General features: G+C 42.9%; 1 protein-coding gene across 4 annotated transcripts in view; it reads left to right on the top strand.

Moving 5' to 3' along the window:
* kirrel3b (kirre like nephrin family adhesion molecule 3b) overlaps positions 1-24,780 on the top strand; it is a 211,459-nt gene that overhangs the window by 137,012 nt on the left and 49,667 nt on the right. For all 4 annotated transcript variants that reach the window (XM_081372332.1, XM_081372331.1, XM_081372329.1 and 1 more), the window contains exon 4: positions 15,461-15,618. In XM_081372332.1, the coding sequence (XP_081228458.1) occupies positions 15,461-15,618 (158 nt within the window). The remainder of the gene's footprint in view (positions 1-15,460; positions 15,619-24,780) is intronic.

Here is a 24,780-nt window from a genome sequence, read left to right as displayed (position 1 = left end):
AGGCATGGAGATTATTAACTTTTAATTGCAAATCACAAGATGCGAGATGTTTTGAAAACGTCCTGCTTATAGTCTTATGAAGATAAACAAAGGTCATCAATTCGACTCCAGATTTCATTTCCACAGAAGTGCAATGCTCTGAACACCACCGAACTTCATTTAATCTCTTTTTTCACAAGACAGGATGCTTTTAAATTGACTTATTATGAATCAAATGCAAACAAACATGCCAAACCTAGATTTACAATTTGTCACTCCTTAGAGCCCCAAACAATTCTTATAAACTTTGAGTTGGAAATTTTGACCTGAATTGCAAGTAAAATAATTTAAGAAAGAAACTGACAACAATAAAGTCCCGTTACTGAAAGCGAATGCAACTATTTTGAACCAACAGTTGCTGGCAAACATTCAGAGCTTTCCAAATCCCATAAACCCAGTCTGTGTTTGCTAAAAGATGATTCTTACTAAATCAAATATTAGAGACAAAATTGATTAAATAGCTGGTTTATGTACCATTGTGTTTGAACTATTGCACATGCAACTGTGCACAACATTGATGCAGATGTTATTTAAATGGATGATTAGCTGTGCTTGCAGTTCCACCCTGCTGGGCTATGACCCTAGACACATCTGCAAACACACTCATATAGCCTGAATGACAGACGAGACTCTGTACAGATGTTCTGTTACTTACAAACGTCAAGCTGTCAGCGTTTCTGTGGTGTAATTCACTTTGACATGTTGAGTAAGAAACACTTTTGAGCTTTGATCAGCATCTAGGCTTGTTTCCCCTGGATCTATTAAGCTACATGCAAATTGCAATTTACTGTACACATACTTCTGTGATGGAAATGTTTTTCAACAAAATGAAACCATGAATTCAAACAGTGAAAGGACATTTAAAAAATTTGATTTTGAAAAGACATTTCCTTTTAGTTATTATAGACTGTTATGTAGTTATTATAAATAACTGATCCGTATGCTTTTTTGGTGCCTTCTGCCTGTTGGTGAAGTTCACTTTCTAGTGTTGCTGATTGACCAAACAAGCAGTTACTAACGTTGTAGGAATAGCCGACTCCTAAGTGGACCTTATGATGGTATTTTTACTGCTTCATTGTCATCTCCACCCATCGCAACCACTTCACCAGCTTCCAACCACCACCTATTCACAATCTGACCCCACCACGCCTCTTCAACTAGAGGTACCCAACCGTTTCTCATAACAACTTCTTCTCTTTTCCAACCTACTGCATAGTCAGAGGCCATGACAATGCTCTCAGAAAACAAAATGAGTCTGCTTGTAGTGGTCACGCCAAAACCCAGCCCACGCTCACCGGCAGTGCCCCAGCACCTCTATTTCCTGCACACTTTGATGCTTATTCAAAGGTATATCTTATTTTCTTTCCATCGCCTTTGGTTTCCCAACCCCTGACTCCACTCTGCTATAACACTGGCAATCTGGCCGGGCATCACTCATGCATCGAGCCGTTGAAACCGTACCCGTAAAGACTCTGCCAAATGGAGAGGAGTGAGCGAAATGGAGAGAGCAAGAGATGGAGAGGTAGAATATGGATCAGCGAGTGTTTACCGTTGAATTCTGCCTCCCGCAAAGCAACACATTAGTGACAGCGCTGTGAAGGGAGATTTGATTTGGGCCAGTGAGCCACGTATGTCACTTGTCTCCATTCCTGGCATGTTTTCGATTACACTTCCTCTTCTTTCTTGTTTCGTTGCCGATCCATCTATCACAGCCCGCAGCAGCCACGTGAGCAGGTGACTGGAGCCGTCGCTGAAACAGACGGGCCTCATTGTTGTGCCAGACACGTCAGGAGAGGCAAAACACCACCTCACCCATTCGGTTCCCAACAGATTGCTTTCCCCCCGTTCCAGAAGCTGGATTACAGGCCATATCACCTCACTCTTCCACAATCTTGTTTTTGATGTCAATAACTCAACCTGCGAAGCCACTGCTATAGAAGCCCACTGTAAATGAAGTGAAATTTCCTCCCCTGCAATTACTATTGCATCAAACCCACTCTGGAGAATAAAAGAGATCGCTCTCTTGCTCTCTCACATGCCCTTCCTTTTAGTTCCTGGAACTGAAACATCGCCCATCCAGTTGATTTAAAAAGCTTGTCGCTGACATCCAAGGTCCCCAGTTGATTGAGCCAATGTTTCAGTCCATTTGGTTAATTGCAAATCCATTTGCCTGCATGTTATTTATTGTTTTCTTCAGACACATGCTACAAGTTAAAAGTCTTGTCACCTTGAGCCAGGTCTTGTCTCTGGCTACAGATCATTTATTGTTTAATAATGGTTTTTGAAAATACGCTCTTATATTTTGTACAAACAACAACAACAACAACAAACTTTCACAGTGAAATTGCTCCTCTGTTCAGTGATATTTTTGCTCTCTCCACTCTCAGTTCAGTACAGTAGTAAATTACAAATACATACAACCAATAAATCAGTGCACGTTAAAAGGGATAGTTTGCCTTGTTCCAAGATTCTCTTTCTTCCGTGCAGCAAAAAAAAAAGGTCCTTCCCACACAATGACAGTAAATGAAGGCACAAACACATAAAACATTGTGATTTCTACAAGATTTCTCAAATATGATAGTTTTGTGTGATGAAAATACCATAATTTAGGTCATTATTTGCTTGAAAATCTCTTCCGATGTAACTCAGTTGCATATGCCACAATGCATATGTTGTGACAGGTTTTACATCAACGATCTGACGTGTTCGTTTCTCATATAAAGCCATCATATGGCTTCAGAAGACCTAGAACATTTGTCGTATTTACTTTTAATGTAGTTCTATGCTGTTTTTTTGTCATTTTTGGAGCTTGACAGAATCTGTCTTCAGTCACCTAGGAAAATCTCAAATTATTAGTGCTTCAAGGAAAGAAATGATGGTGAGTAAATGACAGAATTTAACTGTAAAAGCAACTGAGAGATTGCTAACAGGCAATATATCAGGACATGCAGGACAGAAAGACAGAATTATGGATTGAGGTTTTCCCAGCCAAGTGGAGGGTGGAAGAATTGCAGCCCACTGGCCAGTAATTAAAAAGGAGCGATCAATCCGCGCTGCTGACTGACTCATGAGAAATCTATCGAGTGACTGCGGTAAAGCGCTAATTTGAAGCCATTAGAGGATGCAGAGTTTGCAAACAGGCCGGTAATGATGATGGCTTGCATGGCTACAGGGTTGCCCTTTGTACTGCTGTCAGACTAAGAGTGTCTGGGAGAGTTAAAATTAGGTAAGGAATGTCTGACAAAAACCTCAGCGCCACAGCCCGAAATAACAGCTCCTTCCTTTAACCCTGTAATACCCAAATATAGAAAAAAATGAGCAAAAATTTTTTTGACCTCCCAGATATTGTTTTAGGAGGCCTCTGATGTAGAAATGAAAGCGTTTTCCGATTTTTTACGTTTTAGTAAGTTTTTAGGAAAATGTTGTAAATTTGCAACGTTGGCCATTGTTGGGAGCAGAACTTCTGTGTTTGTACTCACTTTGTCTGAACAGATATACAGAACATTTAAGCATTCATTTGCAGGGTTGATTGCTTACTTAGCCCCATAACAGTATATATCATGAGTAATAACCACACAACAATCATAGTTTTATGAATAAGCATTTATTAATAAAAAATATTGGAAAAAAAATATTTACAAAACTTTTCGTAAAAAAAAAAAAAAAACTGTGGTTTGAAGGCAGTCTGTGTTCACTTGCAGTGATAGTCCCTAAAACAGTTTTTTTTCATCTGTTAAGCACAGGCGAACATTGCACTTGCTACACAGTGTGTTTGTGTATCCATCATAAAAGACCTTTCTGCGCTGGTGGCATTCTGAAATGGAAAAAGTAAAAAATAATGAAGTTAAATATGTGAATAATACATATGGGTCTTACATTGTAGTAGATAAACTGAAAGAATAGACAGGGTGGTAGACCATGTGGGTAGAAATCTAAGTATTCCCATTAGCATGCCCATAAGTATTATAATTTCAATGAAGTGATAATCAACATTTCCATTAGCATGCCCATAAGTATTATAATTTCAATGAAGTGATAATCAACATTTTACTACATTCAAACAATACTGTCTATTGCAGCCTATTATGCTCTCTACTTATCATACTAAAGGAACACATGCATCCCCCCAGAGCACTTACAGGTTCACATTCAAGACCATTTGCACCTGTCCGGACAATGCAACAGAAATTCCCAAGAATTCCAGAACATTCAGAATCTGTTTTTCTATCTCCTAATGCTACTAACTGCTGCTTGGGCAACACTGAGAAAAAATGGCTCAGGATCATTTAGAAGTTAAAAAACAAACAAAAAACTACAAAGATACAGGGAGTTTCAAATACTGCTATAGATGCTGAAGTTCCAAATATCCCATACAATTTATTCACGTGTTTAATAATGGTCTAAGCTAAACTAAGTAAAACAATTAACAGAAAAACACATTTAGAGCTTAGTTACAATGAATCACTACATTTCTACTACATTTTTTTTTTTTTTTCAATTTGTGATCATTTGAAAAGTGCAGTGTCCTTATGTAATGTGTAAGGTGCACAGGCTATTTTGACTACCACTCTGACCCAACGTTGTAGAATTACAACATAGACATAACAAGCTCTAAATCAAATTTGATGAAAGTTTTCCAAAATAACTAAATATGTACATGTTCTAGACATTGAAATAAACACCCAAAAAAATATTTAAGCAATTTTACTTACTTTAATCCTGACAAATCCAGTCATGCAAAAAAAGGAGATGAGCTCAGCGGGAAGTTTGCAGGTAGAGTGAGTTCATAGCCAGATGACCGAACCTATAAACACTTCTTCTATCCAATAGCATTGTGAGGACAAACAATAGGACCCATTAACTATGTAAATGTGGTTTTGAGAGAAAAAAACATTTGCAGGCATTTTTTCTGAATTGTTAAAAGTGATGTTGTAAATTTGCAACCGTGGGTCTTACAGGGTTAATGACCAGTGCCATTTGTAGTGCATGGGCACAGCCGTCAGTAGAGACAGGCCTATGGCAGAAGAACAGTGAACGGCTCTGGGATGCTGAGGTCTGCGAAGAGAAGAGCAACATGTTCCTGAATCAACATCTTTGTTGACCCTGGAAGAACATTCCAATCAACCAATCAAATTCAAGGAACATGTTTACAGTTTATATCAAATTTAGGCTTAAAACCAGGGTAAGATGCTTCTACATCAGTGTTATTCACCCATCATTTCTATCTGATTTTAGGGATTGTTTATGGGTAGGGTTATTTTTAGGGGTAGGGATAAGTTTAGGACCAGAGGTGTAAAGTCCAGGTTCAGAAAGTAAAAGTCCTCCTCAGTATGTTGTTCCAATCACCTGGATTTGCTAATTAGCACAGTTTTTCAGCCAGGAGATAGAACTTATTAGTGAAATCAGCTGGATGAGTTCATGGGTGGAATTAACACATTGCAGGACTTTTACTTTCTGACCCCTGGACTTTACACCTCTGGTTAGGACAACATTTTCAGATAGGAATGTTGTTCCAGTATCAACAAAAAATTATGACCCTGGAATGCAGCCTTAACTCTGCAAAATCGACTTGTCTTGATTCCCAAAGCTGTCTTTTAGAAAATGATTTTTTTTTTTTTGTCTCCATATAAGGAGCTCAAATACCCCCTTTGAGATGGACAATCTTTCTTTTAGTAATTGTGCGAGATTATATTCATAGCAAAATCTACCAGAAAAATAGTACTAAGATATTCTTTAATCATTTTTTTTCTGCTAAAAGCAGTCAAGTGGAGCTGAGATTTAGCTGATATGATTTTAAAAAAGTGTTTCTCCATCTTTGCCCTGCTCTGCTATGATCAGCCACACTCAGAAAGTTACTAATAAAAAGTCACTTAATCCAAATGCCCTTAAACACATTAAATTAAATGTTTCTAGCAAGGACATCTAACTCAGAAATACAATTTTCATTTTTTCAGTCACATTTAAAATGGATCCGCATGAGAAAGCTAATAAATATCTGCAATAACCATCTTCGCAGGTCAAGAAAAAGTCAAGACTGCCTGTAAAAAGCCTGAAGTGGAGCAATTCTGTGCATTTTTATCTACTGAGAGATCTGTACTTGAGCCTGCAATGGAAAAATAAGACCTCCAACTGGCAAACAAGATAGCTGTTAGATCTGAAGTTTGCAAAATTGCAAAAATAAAATGTAGCCTATTTCATTTAATTGTTATTATGACCAGAGTCTCACCTTAGCATCAGTCCTCATTCTATTATTTGTCTTTTTAGTTTTGGGGGAGGGAATACGGAGGGTGTGGTTGGTATAAGGGCAAGTCTACAAAGTTGGAAATGTCTTGAAAAAACGTGTTTTTCCACAAATGTTGTATGTATGCAAATTGTATAATATCCAAGGTACATATTTCTAGTTAATTATCATATTGTATTTTCTGAAAGTTTTGGAATATTTTTCCTCTCCCCAAATGTGTCACTACCGAAACACAATAATTAATAATTTAATAAGAAGGCTTATATATTGACCTATTAATATTTTGTTTGCATCTACCTTGCTATTTAAAATAAAAATAAAAAATCAAAGGTATATCAATCACAATTACAATTTTAACAATATTTCAAGTGTAATTTATTAGATTTGTTGTATTTTGAACCCAATCTTTCTTTGTAAAAGGCATTAAGTTAATCATATGATTTCTGTCAGAGCTGGGGATAGAACTCGGGTCTCTGGCGTGAAAGTCTTAGATACTACCACTGGGCCACAGGAGGGGTTTGAACCCAATAGTCAGACGCTCTGGCAGTCACAGGCTTAGGAACAACAATAACCAAGCAAGGATGCAGAGAAACAGACCAGCTTAAATACACCACACAAAACGAGACACAGGTGAAAACAATAACACAGATTACCCAAAGGCACATGTGTAGACATGAGGAGGACCTCTAGTGGCCAAAAATAAAACATTACAAGGCAAAATCTCTGACAGGACCCCCTCCTCTAGGAACGGCTCCTGACGTTCCCTCCAGGATGACTAGACTTGGAAGCATGAAATTCTCGTATTAGTTTCGGGTCTAAAATGTTCCTGGCAGGGACCCAGGAGCGCTCCTCAGGACCATAGCCCTCCCAGTCCACAAGATACTGTCGGGACCCACGTACTTGACGGACATCCAGTATTCGGTGGACTGTGTAGGCTGGCTGGCCACCAATGATACGAGGAGGGGGAGGTTTACCTGTCGCAAGAAAAGGAGAAGACAAAACTGGTTTTAACAGAGAGACATGAAAAGTGGGATTTATCTTTAAAGACTTAGGTAAGTATAACCGATAAGTAACTGGGTTGACTTTCCTGGCAATCTTGAAGGGGCCGATGAACCTCTGAGAAAGTTTACGAGATTCCACCCGCAAGGGAATGTTCCTGGTGGACAGCCAAACCCTTTGGCCGGGGCGCAGAGTTGGGGCAGGTCGGCGTCTGCGATTAGCCTGGTGCTGGTACTGCTGGGAGACTTTAAGGAGTTTGAGTCTGACCTTCTTCCATGTCTTACGGCAGCGCTTGATGAACTGTTGCACGGAGGGAACTGCAACGTCCACTTATTGTTCAGGGAATAGAGGAGGAGTATACCCAAACTGGCACTCGAAAGGGGACATACCCGTAGCAGAGGAGCGAAGGGAGTTGTGCGCGTATTCTGCCCACATGATGAAGGAAGACCAAGAGGATGGGTTGTTAGCCGACATACACCTCAGGGTAGTCTCCAGATCTTGGTTCAGCCTCTCAGTTTGCCCATTGGACTCCGGGTGGAACCCAGAAGATAGACTCACTGTTGCCCCCAGAGATTGACAAAATGCCCGCCAGAACCGGGAGGAAAATTGGGGCCCACGGTCAGAGACAATGTCTTGTGGGATGCCAAAAATGCGAAAGACATGGTTGACAACCAATTCAGCAGTCTCCTTTGCGGTAGGTAGTTTGGGCAAGGGAATAAATCGGGCAGCCTTGGAGAATCTATCCACTATGACCATGATGGTGGTGTTGCCCTGTGATAGTGGAAGTCCAGTAATAAAATCCATGGAAAGATGAGACCAGGGTCTGTGTGGTATGGAAAGAGGGTGCAGTAGCCCCTGGGGTGAACGATGAGAGACTTTACCTTGGTTGCACGTGGGACAGGCATTTACAAAGGTTGTGACATCATCTTTGATAGTTGGCCACCAAAACCGTCTCTGGAGAAACTCAAGGGTCCGAGAAGTGCCAGGGTGACAGGTGAGGCGTGAGGAGTGACCCCACTGGAGGACTTGGGAGCGGACAGCTTTCGGGACAAACAAACAGTTGGTTGGCCCTCCTCCTGGGTCAGGTTCTTGGGTCTGGGCTTGCTTTACAGTATTTTCCAGCTCCCACCTGATATGAGCTATTATCTTGGAACTGGGGATAATCGGCGTAATGGAATCTTCATGAGGAGTGTTTACATATACTCGGGACAATGCATCAGGTTTAATGTTCTTGGAGCCAGGGCGGTAGGACAAGATGAACTGGAATCTGTTGAAGAATAAGGACCAACGTGCCTGGCGGGGGTTGAGTCGCTTAGCTTGCTGAATGTATTCTAAGTTCTTGTGGTCTGTAAGCACTTGAAATGGGTGTTTGGCCCCCTCAAGCCAATGCCTCCACTCTTCAAGCGCTAGCTTAACTGCCAGTAGCTCTCGATCCCCCACATGATAGTTACTCTCAGTCGGTGTAAGGCGGTGGGAAAGGAATGCACAAGGGTGCAGCTTGTTGTCCTCCCCCCTTTGGGACAGTACAGCTCCAACCCCAACATCCGAGGCATCAACCTCCACAATGAATGGATTATCTGGGTTGGGTAGAATAAGAACAGGTGCAGAGGTGAAACAGTGTTTGAGTTTGTTGAAGGCCAACTCTGCTTCAGGCCCCCAACAAAAGCTGGCTGTGTTTCCCTTAGTGAGGGCAGATAAAGGAGCCGCTACAGTACTAAAGTTCAGGATGAACTTGCGATAAAAATTGGCAAAGCCAAGAAAACGCTGTACCTCTTTTACTGACGAGGGAGTAGGCCAATCCACTACTGCTTGAACCTTTTGAGGGTCCATATGTATCTGGCCAGGTTGAATGATGAACCCCAGGAACTGGACCTTGGTCACATGAAACTCACATTTCTCGGGTTTGACATAAAGATGGTTGTCCAGAAGGCGTCTGAGAACCTTACTGACGTGCTTCACATGCTCTTGGAGGGAACTCGAGAAGATTAGTATATCATCTAAGTAGACAAAAACAAATTGGTTGAGCATGTCTCTGAGAACATCATTAATGAGAGCTTGAAAGACTGCAGGAGCATTAGTGAGACCGAAGGGCATAACTAGGTATTCAAAGTGTCCAGTGGGCGTGTTGAAGGCAGTCTTCCACTCATCTCCTTGTCTGATGCGCACAAGATGGTAGGCATTGCGCAAGTCAAGCTTAGTGAAGATGTTGGCTTCCTGCAGAATTTCGAAGGCAGTGCTCATTAACGGCAAGGGATAACGATTTCGAACAGTGATCTTATTAAGGCCCCTGTAATCAATACATGGCCGAAGTCCGCCATCCTTTTTCCCAACAAAGAAGAATCCAGCTCCAGCAGGGGAAGTGGATGGACGGATGATCCCTGCTGAAAGGGATTCATCAATGTACTTGTCCATTGCAGTTCGTTCAGGGGAAGACAAAGAGAATATACGACCTCTGGGGGGACAGGTTCCAGGGAGTAGCTCAATGACGCAGTCAGAGGAGCGGTGTGGAGGTAAAGAAGTGGCTTTTCTCTTGCTGAACACTGCCTTGAGGTGGTGATACTGAGGAGGTACTTGAGACAGGTCTAGGGGTTCCTGAGACTCGAGAACAGGATCAGAGGAGTTCTGAGCCAAGCATGTAGTCTGACAGGCGGAACCCCAACTGAGGACTGTGCCAGAGGACCAATCAAAGTGTGGGTTATGCTGGAGGAGCCAGGGGTGACCGAGGATAACAGGAAACTCCGGAGACTGAATTATGTGAAAGCGCATTCTCTCCTGGTGCTGGTAAATGAAAAGACAAACGGGAGAGGTGATGTGGGTAACTCTTCCAGGAGCTAACGGTCTTCCATCTAAGGCTGTTACAGTTAGGGGGGCAGGAAGGGAATTAGTCGGGATCAGGAGACTCTTGGCAAGGGAAAAATCCATAAAATTCCCGGCCGCACCGGAATCAATCAAGGCCTGGAGTTGATGTTTCTTGTCTCCCCAAGAGAGTGTGATGGGAAGGGACAACCCAACGTTGGAAGGTGAAGCAGTGCATGTTACTCCCGTTACAGTCCTTCCTTGCCTGTGCGGGACTTGGCGTTTCCCGAGAGCTCTGGACAAGCAGAGCGAAAATGACCCTGCATTCCACAATATAGACAACAGCGCTCTCTGAAGCGACGGTTGCGCTCTGAAGGAGACAGTCGAGCCCTTCCCAACTGCATGGGCTCTGGAGAATCTTGGGGCACTGTTAGCATTGGGAAAGGAGCTGGGCTGGCAGACAGTGTGGGAACAGACTGGCGATGCAGGTTTCTTTCCCTCAGGCGATTATCTAGCTTGATTGCTTGATCAATAAGAGCCTCGAGATCACTGGCAGGTTCTCTGATAGCCAGGTCATCCTTAATTGCCTCAGATAGACCGTTCAGGAAACTCACCATGAGGGCCTCATCGTTCCAACCACTCCCAGCCGCAACTGTCCGAAACTGTATGGCATATTCAGCGGCACTGCCATTACCTTGTCGAAGGGTGAGAAGTCTCTTAGAGGCTTGCCGAGCGCCAAGAGGGTGGTCAAAGACTCTTTTGAACTCCTCTTTGAACATAGAATAACTTGAACAGCAGGGTGCCTGTGCCTTCCAGACTGCTGTTGCCCAGGAGAGAGCCTTACCAGAAAGGAGGGTGATAACATACGCGATCTTGGCCCGATCTGAGGGGAAGGAAGATGGCTGTAGTTCAAATGTGAGAGAGCATTGAGTCAGGAATCCATCACATGCACTGGGATCACCCAAGAAACGTTGCGGTGGAGGTAGGCGAGGTTCAGCCAAAGGAGAAAGCACTTGAGACCCCGGAAGGGGTACAGAGGCAGCAGTAGAAGCAGCAGCTGGAGTGGAGGGCAGCCGGTCAAAGATCTGACGAATAGAAGTCATGATGTCGGTCAGCACCTGTGAGTGTTTAGTCATCAAAGTCTCCTGCTGAGCTAGGGCTGTCTCATGGCGCTGAACTGTGGACTCATGCTGAGCAACTGTGGCAAAGAGTTCTTGAGGGTTTGGCGTCTCTGGGTTCATTATGTGGCTTGGTTATTCTGTCAGAGCTGGGGATAGAACTCGGGTCTCTGGCGTGAAAGTCTTAGATACTACCACTGGGCCACAGGAGGGGTTTGAACCCAATAGTCAGACGCTCTGGCAGTCACAGGCTTAGGAACAACAATAACCAAGCAAGGATGCAGAGAAACAGACCAGCTTAAATACACCACACAAAACGAGACACAGGTGAAAACAATAACACAGATTACCCAAAGGCACATGTGTAGACATGAGGAGGACCTCTAGTGGCCAAAAATAAAACATTACAAGGCAAAATCTCTGACAATTTCAATGTAAAGGATTCATTAGTTTGAGTATACATTGAATCAAACACTATAATAACATATTAGTAGATTTTTCGGTATACTTTATTTTAGACAAAGCATCCATGTTTCGGTCGTGACGGCACATTTTCGGTAGTGACAGTAATGTTTTGGTGGTGACCATCACATTAAAGAATTTTAACTCGCATAATAAAACACTACTAAAACATACTAAGATACTACATGAGATAAGATACTAATGATTTGCATAACTGTACAAAAAAAAAAGTTTATTTCCCCCAAATAAATGATTATGTGTTCCCTTTTGTCACTACCAAAACAATTATGGCATGTTTCGGTCATGATTGTTTCGGTAGTGACAATTTAAGATACTTTTGAGCCTAGCTCAAAGATGATAACCAGCACATGGTTACCTAGCACAGTTCTGAACAGTTACACGCACATAAAACTAAATTTTATGGAATTACACCCAAAAAAGTTTGCTTAATTGCTGAAAAAAGGTGTTTGGTAGTGACATCCCTTAAAGTTGTACACAGATTTTTAGACTTTTGAACACAATTCCCTCAATATGATGGTACCTATCTATAATGAAAGAGAGGCTATGAGAGAGAGGGACACAGGAATATTTCCTAATGTAGGGGTGTAGTTAAAATCCGTCTCAGTCAATGGACTACAACACACACTGTTTTGGTAGTGACATGGAAATGCGGGACACATTTTTTTTTTTTTTTTACATAAAGTTTCATGATTTAAAAATAAAAAAATAAAATAAAATGTTTTTTTTGTTTTTTTTGTTTTAAAGAAATCAAAAATATATTTTTTAAAACAACAATGGAATAAGTGTAAAAAAAAAAAAAAATCAATGTCATTTTCAAAAGTTGTATTTAAATGATTTTATATATATTAAGCTTATCTATTGAATCCCACAATAATATTTAGAAGGATCTTAGTAAACATCTTAAATTTGAATACTTAAACGCTTTTTAAATGTGTTTTTTGGTTGTCGGACAGCAGTTTGCACCAGTTCTGTAGAATGGCACATAAACATCTGAATGTACAGGTATAAGTCGGTATAGCTTTTCATTTCACAAATTCAGATGTGCATTTTGGGATACTGCATTAAAACAAATGCTGGATTAAATGCACATACATGCTCCCTTGATTAGATTTATGAACTCACTTGATTTGAAACATGTCCATACAGTGGACAAGCTGTGTAAATCCCTAAATACGCATCAAAATGTCAAATGACTTTTTTGCTCAAACATGTTGCTCTCGTCATTCTGAAATGCAGTTACAAAACATAAAGTAATTTATTGCATTTAATAAAGAGCCACTGTTGCTACAACTTTTGCTACAACAATTTTCCCATAAGGGGCCATTTTGTTTTGTTTTTCAGCAAATGGAATGGAAACAGTTTAGTAGTGATATTTCCATTTTTAATTAAATTGCACTCGTAACTTGGATAGAAACCTAGCTTCTGTGGCTCAGTAGTGCCAGATCTAGCATACCCTAACCTACAACACATCACCCATCAAGTATATCAGAGAACTGAGGCTCGCTCAGAAACCGGCTGTAACTTGAAATGCCCAGTCAACACTGTCAGTCCTATTGATGTTTCAGTTTTACCTTACCCAGGATCACACATGGGGTCACATCGTACAACCTGACCATCAACGTTCACACAGAACATTAAAAAACTGCACAGCGTACATGTGGCTTTTTCATCCTCAGATTTTCTACAGATCCAGATCTTTAAACTTTCATCTGTGGGAATAATTTATATTGTTTGTGTGCACAGCTGAACAAACTCATTGAATAGTTTTAATAGAGTAAGCAAAGATTGAACAGCTTTCTTTTTTCAGCCTAATTAAAGACCTCAGCGCCATACAATTCTGAACAACCTCTTCTTGACTGTAATTATCTTTCTCTTTGCAGTGACCTCCTCTTATTGTGTCCTTTTCTCTTTCTTTCTCTCTCTATACTTCTCTCCGCCAGCTGCTTACTAACTTTGATTTTCTCTTGCCCCAGATCTGTTCAGTAATGAGCATGCAGGGCAATCAATAATTCACTGGAGTTTGAATAAAATCCAAGATGATCAGGTCTGGGTGTGTGTTAAACAGAGAGAGTAATCAGTGCCATTCATGAAGTTGTTTTCTGCTGGTCTTAACGGCTCTCACACAATGTCTCCTGGCTGCTCTTAGATTGCCTCTACGCCCCCTCAGTCCTCACTTGCTTTTTCGCTTCCATGCTGCCATTACGTACGCTCCACATACACACTCGGCTGAGTCACACTGCGATGATGGTTTCCACACACAGTACATACAAATCACACCTGCTCTCTTTAAATGCCGCTTAAATGAAACCACTCTACTATGATCAAACCTTGTTCCTTGATGCTTGGCCCACAACGTTGTTCGTAAGATGTAAGAAAGTTGTTTTTCAGTTGCAGCTTTTCTCTCCATGTGCACTTGATATGAAATGATCTAAATTAAACAAACCAGGCTCATTACAAATAATTAGCAAAAATGATATTACAGTACATTGTTACTTTAATGTTTAGTGACAGTCAAAACTCGTGTGGTTGGCACTAAAACACATTCAAATTTCTCAGAAACAGATAAACGTTACTATGACTGCAGTTTGAAAATGAAACTGGTTGGTGGCGTTAAAATTAAATAGCCTATTGATGCTAAGGGCCCTATTTTAACGATCTAAGCGCATGGTCTAAAGCGCACGACGCAAGTTCACTTAGGGCGTGTCCGAATCCACTTTTGCTAGTTTAACTACGGGAAAAATGGATGGTCTAAAAGGGTTGTCTCTATTCTCATAATGAGTAATGGGTGTGTTTTGGCATTTACGTGCGTTAAACCAATCAGAGTCTCATCTCCCATTCCCTTTAAATGCCAGTTGCGCTCACGTCATGACAGATTCGCTATTTACATGACGGAATTTGATAGTGGAAAGACCGAACGCGTCTCCAGAGCACAAACAGATCTGCTCGTGCGCGAGGTCAAAATTGTGCAAGCAGAACATCTATGAGACAAGCCGGATTCTACCATATCTTTATGTACACAATAATTACTTTTATACTGTAATCCTTTCATTTTAAATATTTGGCATGTTTGTGTGCTGCTGTGCGTCCCTGTGTTTAATAAGCAGAGTGTGCTATTTAAACAATGTGGCTTGGACGTGAAAATGATAACTGTGTCAGACTGAAGCTAGCAAAAAACACTTTCATCGCACTTGGCGCTGCATTGCGCCGGGTGTAAGATAGGGCCCAATACCTATAAACCTAACCGATAGTTAACAAAAGCAAACATGAGATAAAAAATGCCCTACAATGTCAGAAAAGCCAAACATATTGAGCTGGTATCTATTAGCTGGTAGCTATGTATATATAATGTGATGCAAACGTCAAAATGTATTAGTTAGGCAAATATGTTTTCAGGTCATAACAGTACTGTGCAAGGAACTGCACACAATGAGTCTTCATTAATTGATAATCTGCACCGTAATCATAATTTGTGTGAAAAGCAATAAACGTTGTTGTTTTACTTCCTCTTGTGTTTATTTCAGGTAGACACTTTAGATTTTTTTGGAGTTTTGCAAGAATATAGGTAGAGACATGTTTTCCAATGAGCCTAGGTTGCAATTAATGTGCAGGCACTGGAAGTGACTCACTAACCTTTATATGTTGTGTAAGTCTAGTGTTTCCCAGAAGAAAATCTTACAGCTCAGGGCTTCACGTCGAAGTTCATATCGAAATCTCAAAATCTTGAGTGCAGACCTGGTATCTTGGCAGATCTCCCAACATTATTTTCCTTTTCCTTCTTGTGTAGTTCCACCTGAAGACCCAGTCATCACCGGAGGACCTGTGGTGAGCCTGAGAGCGGGCGACCCCCTCAATCTGACATGTCACGCGGACAATGCCAAACCCGCGGCCTCAATCATCTGGATCCGAAATGGGGAGGTGCTGAATGGAGCCATGTACAATAAGGTAAGGATTGAGGGATGTGTACTGATGATGATAAGCTGAAACATATATGATTTGCCACTGGTTTACCACATCAAAGGTAGGTAAGAAATTGACCAAAGTAATAAAATTGGTCAGATAGAGCCATAACTTCAGTGATTTGGAAAATTGGTCACTTTTGTACAACTTTTGTACAACTTTGCACATTGAATATATATCAACGTAGCATCTCGAGACACAACATAAGTATGTGATTTCGAGACCATGACATATTATCACGTTCCCACAAGTTAATATTACATTTCCACAAATTAAAATCTTGTGGCCTCGACAAAACTAAGTGAAATGAACATGTCCCCATCTGCTCACTGTAAATGCAATTGTTTTATAATAACCAAAATAGCATCAGATAATTTCTTCTGTATTTTGATGTTCTTCCGAGAGTAACAGGTTGTATAACAGGTATAAATGTAGGGTGGAGACTTGGTTCTATTCATTGGTTGTTGATTGGATGTTGTAATGTCAGCGAGTTACTCAAATGTAAAGGCAAAAGTTCATAGTTATGACATTTTGATTAAAAATTGCAAGGCCCCTTTCTTTCTTTCTTTCTTTCTTTCTTTTTCTTTCTTTCTTTCTTTCTTTCTTTCTTTCTTTCTTTCTTTCTTTCTTTCTTTCTTTCTTTCTTTCTTTCTTTCTTTCTTTCTTTCTTTCTTTCTTTCTTTCTTTCTTTCTTTTTCAAATGAAACCTATACATGGATGAATCGTACACGGCAGATCTATGACTTTACATTTAATCCAGTGGTTCTCAATCCTGGTCCTGGGGACCCACAGCTCTGCACATTTTATATGTCTCCTTTATCTGACACTCCCAGTTCAGTTCATAGAGCTCTTTCCTAACGAGATGATGATCTGAATCAGGTGTGTTAAATGAGGGAGACATACAAACTGTGCAGAGCTGTGGGTCCCCAGGACCAGGATTGAGAACCACTGATTTAATCTATTCCTTCCCCAAAATAAAGGTACAGCATTGTATACAGCTAGTTTATGCATCTATCAATACATTAGTTTCGTTATATTCTTTTTGAGGCAATATATATACAGGCGGCTTTCTTCCATTTCACATGAAATGACCACTTGTAGTGAGAGCCATCTGTGGTCATGATTGCTTGCACCATCTGCACTCCTTCGCTTTAGCCTTTAGCTCCGTTTGATTGGAAGAAAATCCCTGGAAATCCAGCCTCTAAGTGAAATGACAGAGACATGTTTGTCCTCCTTTCCCTGCGAAATGTGTCAACACAAACAAACAGATGGCAAGATAAGGCAAAGCCATATTGTTTCCCCCGAATATTTTTTTCTTTGAACATTCCTATAAAATATAAGAGGAATGTCCCCCTCTCCTATAAGTCTGATGTTTGATTATTAAATGTGATCAAGCCCCAATCCTTGTGTCATAATGCTGTTAATAATCCCCTCCACTGCAATCAAAACTAATAATATTTCAGCTCAACGTGCTTTTCCGATCTTCTGCTGGGGTCAGCACCCGAGTAATCAGCACAGCCATACAAATAAACAGTGTTTGCAAGATCCTCTTGGCTAATGCTAACGCTACCCCCTCTTTCTAGCTGATCTGATTATTGGCTGTTTCTAAAGAGCAGATAAACACCATTGATTTAGCTGGTGTAAGTGAATGCCATATTGCCCATCAGCACACTCGCTAAGGGAGGCATCACTAATCGAAGGACGAGTGCTCGTTTCTTTTGCGGTTGGTGTGGTGACGGGTGTGAGGGACAGGGCATTGTGATGGATGTAGGCAGTTGAGCTTTCTAATATCTCTATTCATGCTATTAAAAAGCAATGCAGTCAATTAAGACACAATCACTTGGTCTGAATAATGGAGAATGGGACGAGCGGAAACAATCTCATACTCCCCCTTCATCAGGCTCATAATCGAGACAAATGAAGGCCAATGTCTGTATGAAGTATGCAGCGAATATGTCTTTCTATAGGACTGGCATTTCTGCTATCGGAGAGACTTAATAATTCAAATGACTATGTGTCATTCTTCCATTACTAGTTTTGTAATGGCCTCTGAATGTCATTACTTGATGAGCTGCAGTAAAACACAGATAGGGGTGTTGTAGATAAGGCGATAAGGCACAACAAAGAATGGAATAGAGGAAATCTAAATCAGGTCAGCGATTTGAAGACTTTGCCTAGTGTGCACATTTTTAAAGGGTCTATATGTTAGACCATTCATGTATTACTGGCTTTTTTATTGCCAATGTGAGAACAGCTTGCAATGAAAATTAAAAAACGAGACCTTCCCCAACTTCCTAGGTTATCTATGAAAGCCTGATTGACTGATTTGTATGTGAAGGACTCACAGTTTTTGCCGGGAAAAATAAAATGATGTGACGTTGACCTCTCTCTTTCGTTCTATGACACATGGAATTATTTTTTATACAAAATTCAGGATAATGCCGAAATAGCCATTCTGTTCAATGTCAATGTGTCATGCAAAGAAAAACTATAGTCTCACATAACCAGATGTAGCCTATATTATCAAGTATACTTTATAATCAAACTGTCATAACAGTGTAATTTTAATTATCATTTCTGTCGACATGATGCCGGTGTCACCGCTGTCATTTATGTTGTGTTTATTTTGTTACTGAGAGGAAAACGAGCAGCTCATATTTATATATGTATTCATCTAAACGTTTCTCTCAGCAGTGTGGACAGCGTCAGGATGTTCGTTAAAAGTATATTGCTGCAAAGGAATTTCCAAATTATTTTTTACTTCTAAGCAAATAATGAGAAAGAACTTCGCTGTGAGTATATCAGGGCATTAAATCACAGTCAGTTTCTTATATGTAAAGTGTGCATTAGTGTGCATGAGCAATAAGTTGCTGGCTGCAGTTCACTTAATGGCTGCCAGTGTAACTAATAACAAGGGTTTCTGAATTCTACATAACGCCCCTTTAAATGATTTCAGTTCTATAGTTTTTATTTATTTATTTATTTACGATGCACGGTTTTACGTCTTGTCGTGCCTAATCCAAAGGTCTTCAATTAAGACCATTTGTTTTGCCTTCCTTTGAGGGGGGTTCAAAAATTAATTGGGTGGATCACACCTCCTCAAACCTCCTTGTAAATCATCTAGCAATGGCTACAATAGGATGACAGCAGGCATAGAAAAAAAATAATAATAAAAAAATTGGAGAATATAGAGTATATAGATACACACTATTTATTTCTCCCTCCTCCACAACTGCTCAAAACCTCCCCTTCCCCGTAAATTTAATTTTACCCCTAAGACTTCATCCCTGCTTAGATTTCTGTATAATTAGTGAAGGCTTTTAAATAGTAATGCTCACCATGAGAGAATATTTCAAAATTTCAGATAGAGTTCTAATTAACTTTGGTATCAAACTGAAAGTGGCAAAATGTTTCATGCTGCTGAAGCCGGTTGCACACAGCGCAGCTCCACAGAAACACAAGCCCGACCGTCGCCTTCACGCCTCTTCTGCTAATGCTTGAAGCATCAGTCTCTGCCTCCACCCCACAACTTCTCTTCCCTCCCCACCGCTCCCTCCTCTTAATTAACCTTCTTGCGGTTTTGCCACTGAAATTAAAAGTGGGAGAGGAGAGAAGTAAAAAGGCATCTAATTAATTGCACCGTAAAATGGTGGAAATTAATCAGAACTGGAGGTGCAAGATTAAATTAGTTAATCAAAGAATGGCTTTTAACCCCAGGAACAGAGACAGAACTATACACTCTTTTTGAGGGAGATGGAAAAACAAAGCCGCAGAACACTTATCTCTCTTAAAGTGAAATTAATATGTGGTAATAGGCGGCGAAATGTGTGGCCGTGCTGGTCTTCAATTATTGTGGCTGATTCAACACACCTTCCAGCGACGGTTCTCGTTTGAAAACGCGTTAAGGGACTTTGCAATGACATGCTAATGTTGCCTAAATTATAGTATTAGTGTGCCTTGAGGTCTAATCAGCAAATCGCTGCTGCTTTTTTCCAGACGTCAACCTTAATTTCACACAATTTTTGTCTGCACACTTCAAAAGGATGTTTACTGACATTTGCTAACCTTTAAACAGAGTGAACGGCTAGATGAGGCCAACACAGACACTTTATTTTCAGATTTTGACATTTGACAAGGGACAGACCCATTTGACATGCACATGCAGCTGAGGCATTGTGCCTTAAAACACATCTAGTTTTGACACTTCTAATTCTGTCTCAGGCCTCATTCTTACGCTGTATTCTCCACTTCTGATGTCCACCCTTCACTTCCTGTAGGAAGAACTGACACGCTCCAGGCTGCGCCACCAGAAATTATCTATTTGTAATTTGGAGCTATTTTTGGCCCGGTCCTGGTTAAGTGTTGAGTCCTTGGCTGTTCCAGGCCCCATTCAAGATTAATGACTTCAGACAGGCCCTGAGCAATGAGGGAAACAATCCGGACTGTGTCAGGCAGGATATTACATTGACACATCCTGCGGCTGACAGCTTGTGTCTTTCAGCCAGTAAGGTGAGCACCTAGTCTGCTGGAGCAACAGTCGTCACGCTCACTGCTCGACTCTCTGACAAACACAATATGCAGTACAGTATAGAACGGCCAAAATTTGGTGAAACCCCTTCAGTAGAACCATATACAGTAAAGGGGAGGGGAGGGGAGGGGAGGGTGAAGTATTAATATACTGTAGCTAGTTTTAACATATTAGGTAGTGTTACCCATAAATGTTTTAGGCTCAATGGAATGATGCAACAAACTCAAATTCACTGCAGTTATCAGCTGAAATTTCCACTAGTGGCTGTAAAGAACTTTTGCTTGGTTTCTTGTACGTCGACATCGAACGCACATGGCACCCTTTAGCATCAAAATGACACGCACAGAGCTTTGTTCGGTTATGGGTAGGTTTAGGTCTGGTGTAGGGTTAGGGTTAGACCACTAGGAGGCGCCTTCTGGCCCATTTCTATCTGCATCTCATATTGACACTAAAGGGTGCCATGTGCGTTCGATGTCGACGAAATGTCAAAAGCGTCAATATATGACGCCCTAGGATGAGAACGGGCTGGCTTTTCTGATGTAGTAAACTTCCTCGGTAGCTCACCTGGTACAGCTTTGCATGTGATACAAAGCACTCAAGTTCGAGACCCGTGAAACATGAGTCACAATAAAAGAGCTCAAGCCTCATAGAAGCAAGGTAAAATACCATGGTTGTTTCAGTACATGAGTTTTTAATCACACGTTTTATTTTGTAAAAACTATAGGTTAGGTTTAGGGTCAGGTTTAGTGTAGATGGTACCAAGTTTCAAACACAACAAAGCATTAACCTTTTAGTGCTACTCACCAGACATTTCATTTTCGAACTGTCATGTACAATAACCATTTTAGTAAAACATTGCCAGATTCACGTTCACCTGTTTCTGATCAAACTGAATGCATAGTGCCACTCACTGGACATATCACTTTAAAAATGTCAAAAAATCTCCAAGAAGCAACGTGATATAATTTTGCAGAAAATTTCGCTACATGAACCTATAAGGCCAAAAGAGGCAGACCAAGTAAGTTCAAACTGTCTCAAAACAACAATGACAAAACAGAAGCTAGCATCACACAGAGAAGCACTTTCATTGAGAAAAGTGCCTACAATAATAAACTCATGACAACATGTGACAAAAGCAACAAAACAACAGCTTGACAAATGAAATAGCAAGCGCACCTGCTTTTTGTAAACCTCACAATAAACAAATGCTTAATGCGCACAACTAACAATTGTGATCAGTCAAGGTGAAACACAAAGAATAACTAATGAGCCAACAAAACATCAAAATGTTAAAACAGTTCTGCCGGTTACAAATACACTTACACATTCACACTTGCCTATAGCTTGAACAAATGCATTTAAATTGGCAAGGCAGACATGCCAATGTAATCTCATGTAAAATTGCTGTATCCTATGAAGAACAGTGCTGTGTGATGATTTTGTTACAAAAAACACAGTAAATCATGGTAGAAGCTCCATTTTGGTCATCCAAGTTCTCTTACGAGAGTTCTCTCGTACTGCGTTCGTAGAACGCTGCGGGAAAAGTCTCTTTTCACGAAATACTGAAGCAAAATTATCCTTAATTTTCATATTTGTAAAACGCATTGCAGCAGTGCACAGCCATGGCGAGACGGCTCGCTCACTCATTGGCTGTTCTGCGGCAACTGCATGAGCCTATCGAGCGAGGGCTGATGCAATATCAGACCAATGAGAGCGCTTCGCGCGCTCCTCGTCACATCCCGCCGAAACGGGTGTGGCCATCCCCTATAAAAGGAGCTCGAGTACGCTGATTCAACTGATTTTCATCTCTTCAGCGAAGCTCACGCATCGCTGGATCACGGAGAAGCAAGCGTCGCCGAGGCAAGCTTTTCAGCGGGACGAGCCCTCGAAGCCGCTGGCCTCGCCGCCTTCTACTGCCGTACCTGCTGCGCTTTCCGGCGCTTCATATCCTTTATCTGCTCTGTTTTGTGTATGTGTGTGTGCAGTGTTCCCGAACACTCACCCCTAAAAGAGCCGCGTCTTTTTCAAGATGCCATCCTGTGGCTCGTGCCGAGCCCCGCTCATCGAGGGAGACCGCCATGTTATTTGCGTCTTCTGTCTGGGCGAAGAACACGCAGTGCTCGCGCTCGCTGACGGCGGCTGCCCTCACTGCGAGCTTTTGCCGATGGCGACTCTGCGGACTCGCCTGGCACAGTTCTCCGAGCCTGCGCCCCCCGCCGCGTTGCCGCGCCGTAAGAAGCGCCGCTCGCAGCGGGCCCCGGAACCCACCTCTTCCCGACAAAGCTCGCCGGCTCGCCCGCCAGCTTCACCGGCTTCCCCCGAAGCACTTCCTGATGCTCAGCGCCCGCAGTCTGCCGCCGCTTCATCTGAGGAAGTTGTTTCTGAAGTCGAGTCGGTCGAAAAGGATTCCTGCTCTCTGCTAGCTTCAGGCAGTGAAGACTGGGCGAGCTCTGCGGATCTCACGCCTCCTGCCCGAAAGCCGTCGGCTAGAGCTAGCATCGAGAGGGAGCTCATGCGAGTACTCGCGTTGGCCGCGGCGAGCCTCGGCCTCGAGTGGTCTGCACCGGAACTCCCCTCGCGCACCCGGCTTGATGGTAGCTTCCTCCCTGGTGAGCGTTCTTCTCCTGTGTCTAAGCCCGCTCCGTTTCTTCCTGAGCTTCATGAAGAAGTGGCGAAGGCCTGGAACGCTCCCTTTTCTGCACGAACACGTTCGTCTGTATCCCCAGCATTTTCCTCCCTGGATAATGCTCAGGATCGAGGCTACCTCACTCTGCCGCCGGTGGAACAGGCGATAGCAGCCCACCTTTGCCCGCCCTCTGCTGGACGGCGGACTAAGCCAGTGCTGCCGTCGAAAGCTTGCCGCATGACGTCGTCGCTGCTCGCGCGGATCTTCTCCGCCGCTGGGCAGGCGGCATCGGCCCTGCACACCATGGCCACGCTTCAGGTGTTCCAAGGCGATCTCCTCCGCAAACTGGACGAGATAGGACCTGAAGCTATCTGCATCACGGACCTGAGAAGCGCGTCGGATCTTTCCCTCCGCGCTACCAAGGCTGCAGCACAAGCCATGGGACGCTGTATGGCTTCCGCTACCGTAGCCGAGAGGCATTTGTGGCTGGCGCTCACGGAAATGGCTGATGCAGAGCGCAACGCGTTCCTCGACGCCCCGCTATCCTCCGCTGGCCTCTTTGGATCTTCTCTCTCCGAGTTCGTGGAGAGATTTTCCGAAGCCCAGAAAGCGTCACAGGCATTCAAGCACTTCCTACCGAAGCGCTCCAGTTCCGCAGCGGGCCGTGAGAAACAGGCCCCTCGGAGCTCACAGCCTCAGCCTCCGGCCGCCCCCTCTCAGCGACAGCAGCGCAGCTCACGCCCTCGCTCTCGCTCTACCAGCCGCCGCCCCACTCACCGCGGGCCGCGACCAAGGGTTGTGTTGAAGCCGGAAGCCCCAAAGAAGTCCTAGCACGCCTAGGAAAGCGCAGGTGTGTAAGCCCCGTTGCGACCGGGCCCTCACCAAAGCGCACCGCTGTCTCAGTCCCAGGAATTGCGACTGCTTCAGCGTTCTCAGCAGAGCACAAGCCCGCACAGCTGCCCGCTTGCCTGCACACAAAAGCCGTTTTTACGGCTACCCAGATAAATCCCGAAAAGAGTGTATTTTCTGGTGTCCCGGCCAAGGCCGATGGTGCTATAAATGTAGTGTTGATGCCCACTTCCCTGTGCCCATCCCTACACACAAGCACAGCCCTGCACACAGGGCCCGTACTCATAAGATCGACGCAGTTCGATCGCGCCACAAACATAGTCAAAGTGCCCACTTCCCAGTGCCCACAAACGCTATGTCTGGCAAGCCACAGGCTCCCTGTAAAAACGGGACCTGTGAGCACCCGCTCTGTTCAAGCAGACAGCGCGGCCAAAGCAGTAAACGTGCCCGGTCCCCGCCCACGTTCACTTGTAGGCTGCATGAGTCCCATGAGACCTTCTCAGACCTCCCTCGTTCAGATAAACACTGTAGCGGGGTCGAGGATGAGCGTGTTGCCCGCTGTATTATGCGCGCTCCCCGCCTCAAATGTCACAGGCGTAACGCCTATGCTAGCGCGCCCCGAAGCGCCGCCGTCGCACAGCGAACAGAGCGCGCTTCGCATCCAACCCCTAGCCGGCCATGCAGACGCATGGGCCGCGCTTCCAGGGGTTTCGGACTGGGTGCTAGACATTATAAAGAGAGGCTTCTCGCTACAGTTTTGTCGGCGCCCTCCACGCTTCACAGCGCGCGTCGAAACTACGGTGAATTCAGAAGTAGCACACCTGCTTCGCGCCGAAATATCAAAACTGTTGAGCAAAGGGGCGATACAACATGTATCCCAAGCTCAAAGCGAAGGGGGGCTATACAGCAGATACTTCCTAGTCCCCAAAAAGGACGGTGGTATCAGACCCATACTAGATCTAAGACGACTAAACAGAGCTTTAGTGAAACGCAGTTTCAAAATGCTCACAACCAGCAAAATCCTCGCGCACATTCGCCGAGAAGACTGGTTTATGTCGATAGATCTAAAGGACGCGTATTTCCAAATACAGATAGCGTCACGCCACAGGCGATTCTTGAGATTCGCCTTCGAGGGTCGGGCATA

The sequence above is a fragment of the Scardinius erythrophthalmus genome (assembly GCF_964197995.2).
Source record: "Scardinius erythrophthalmus genome assembly, chromosome: 8".
NCBI lineage: Eukaryota > Metazoa > Chordata > Actinopteri > Cypriniformes > Leuciscidae > Scardinius > Scardinius erythrophthalmus.
The sequence above is the reverse complement of the archived record's forward strand: the minus strand, read 5'-3'. Positions and strand labels throughout refer to the sequence as shown.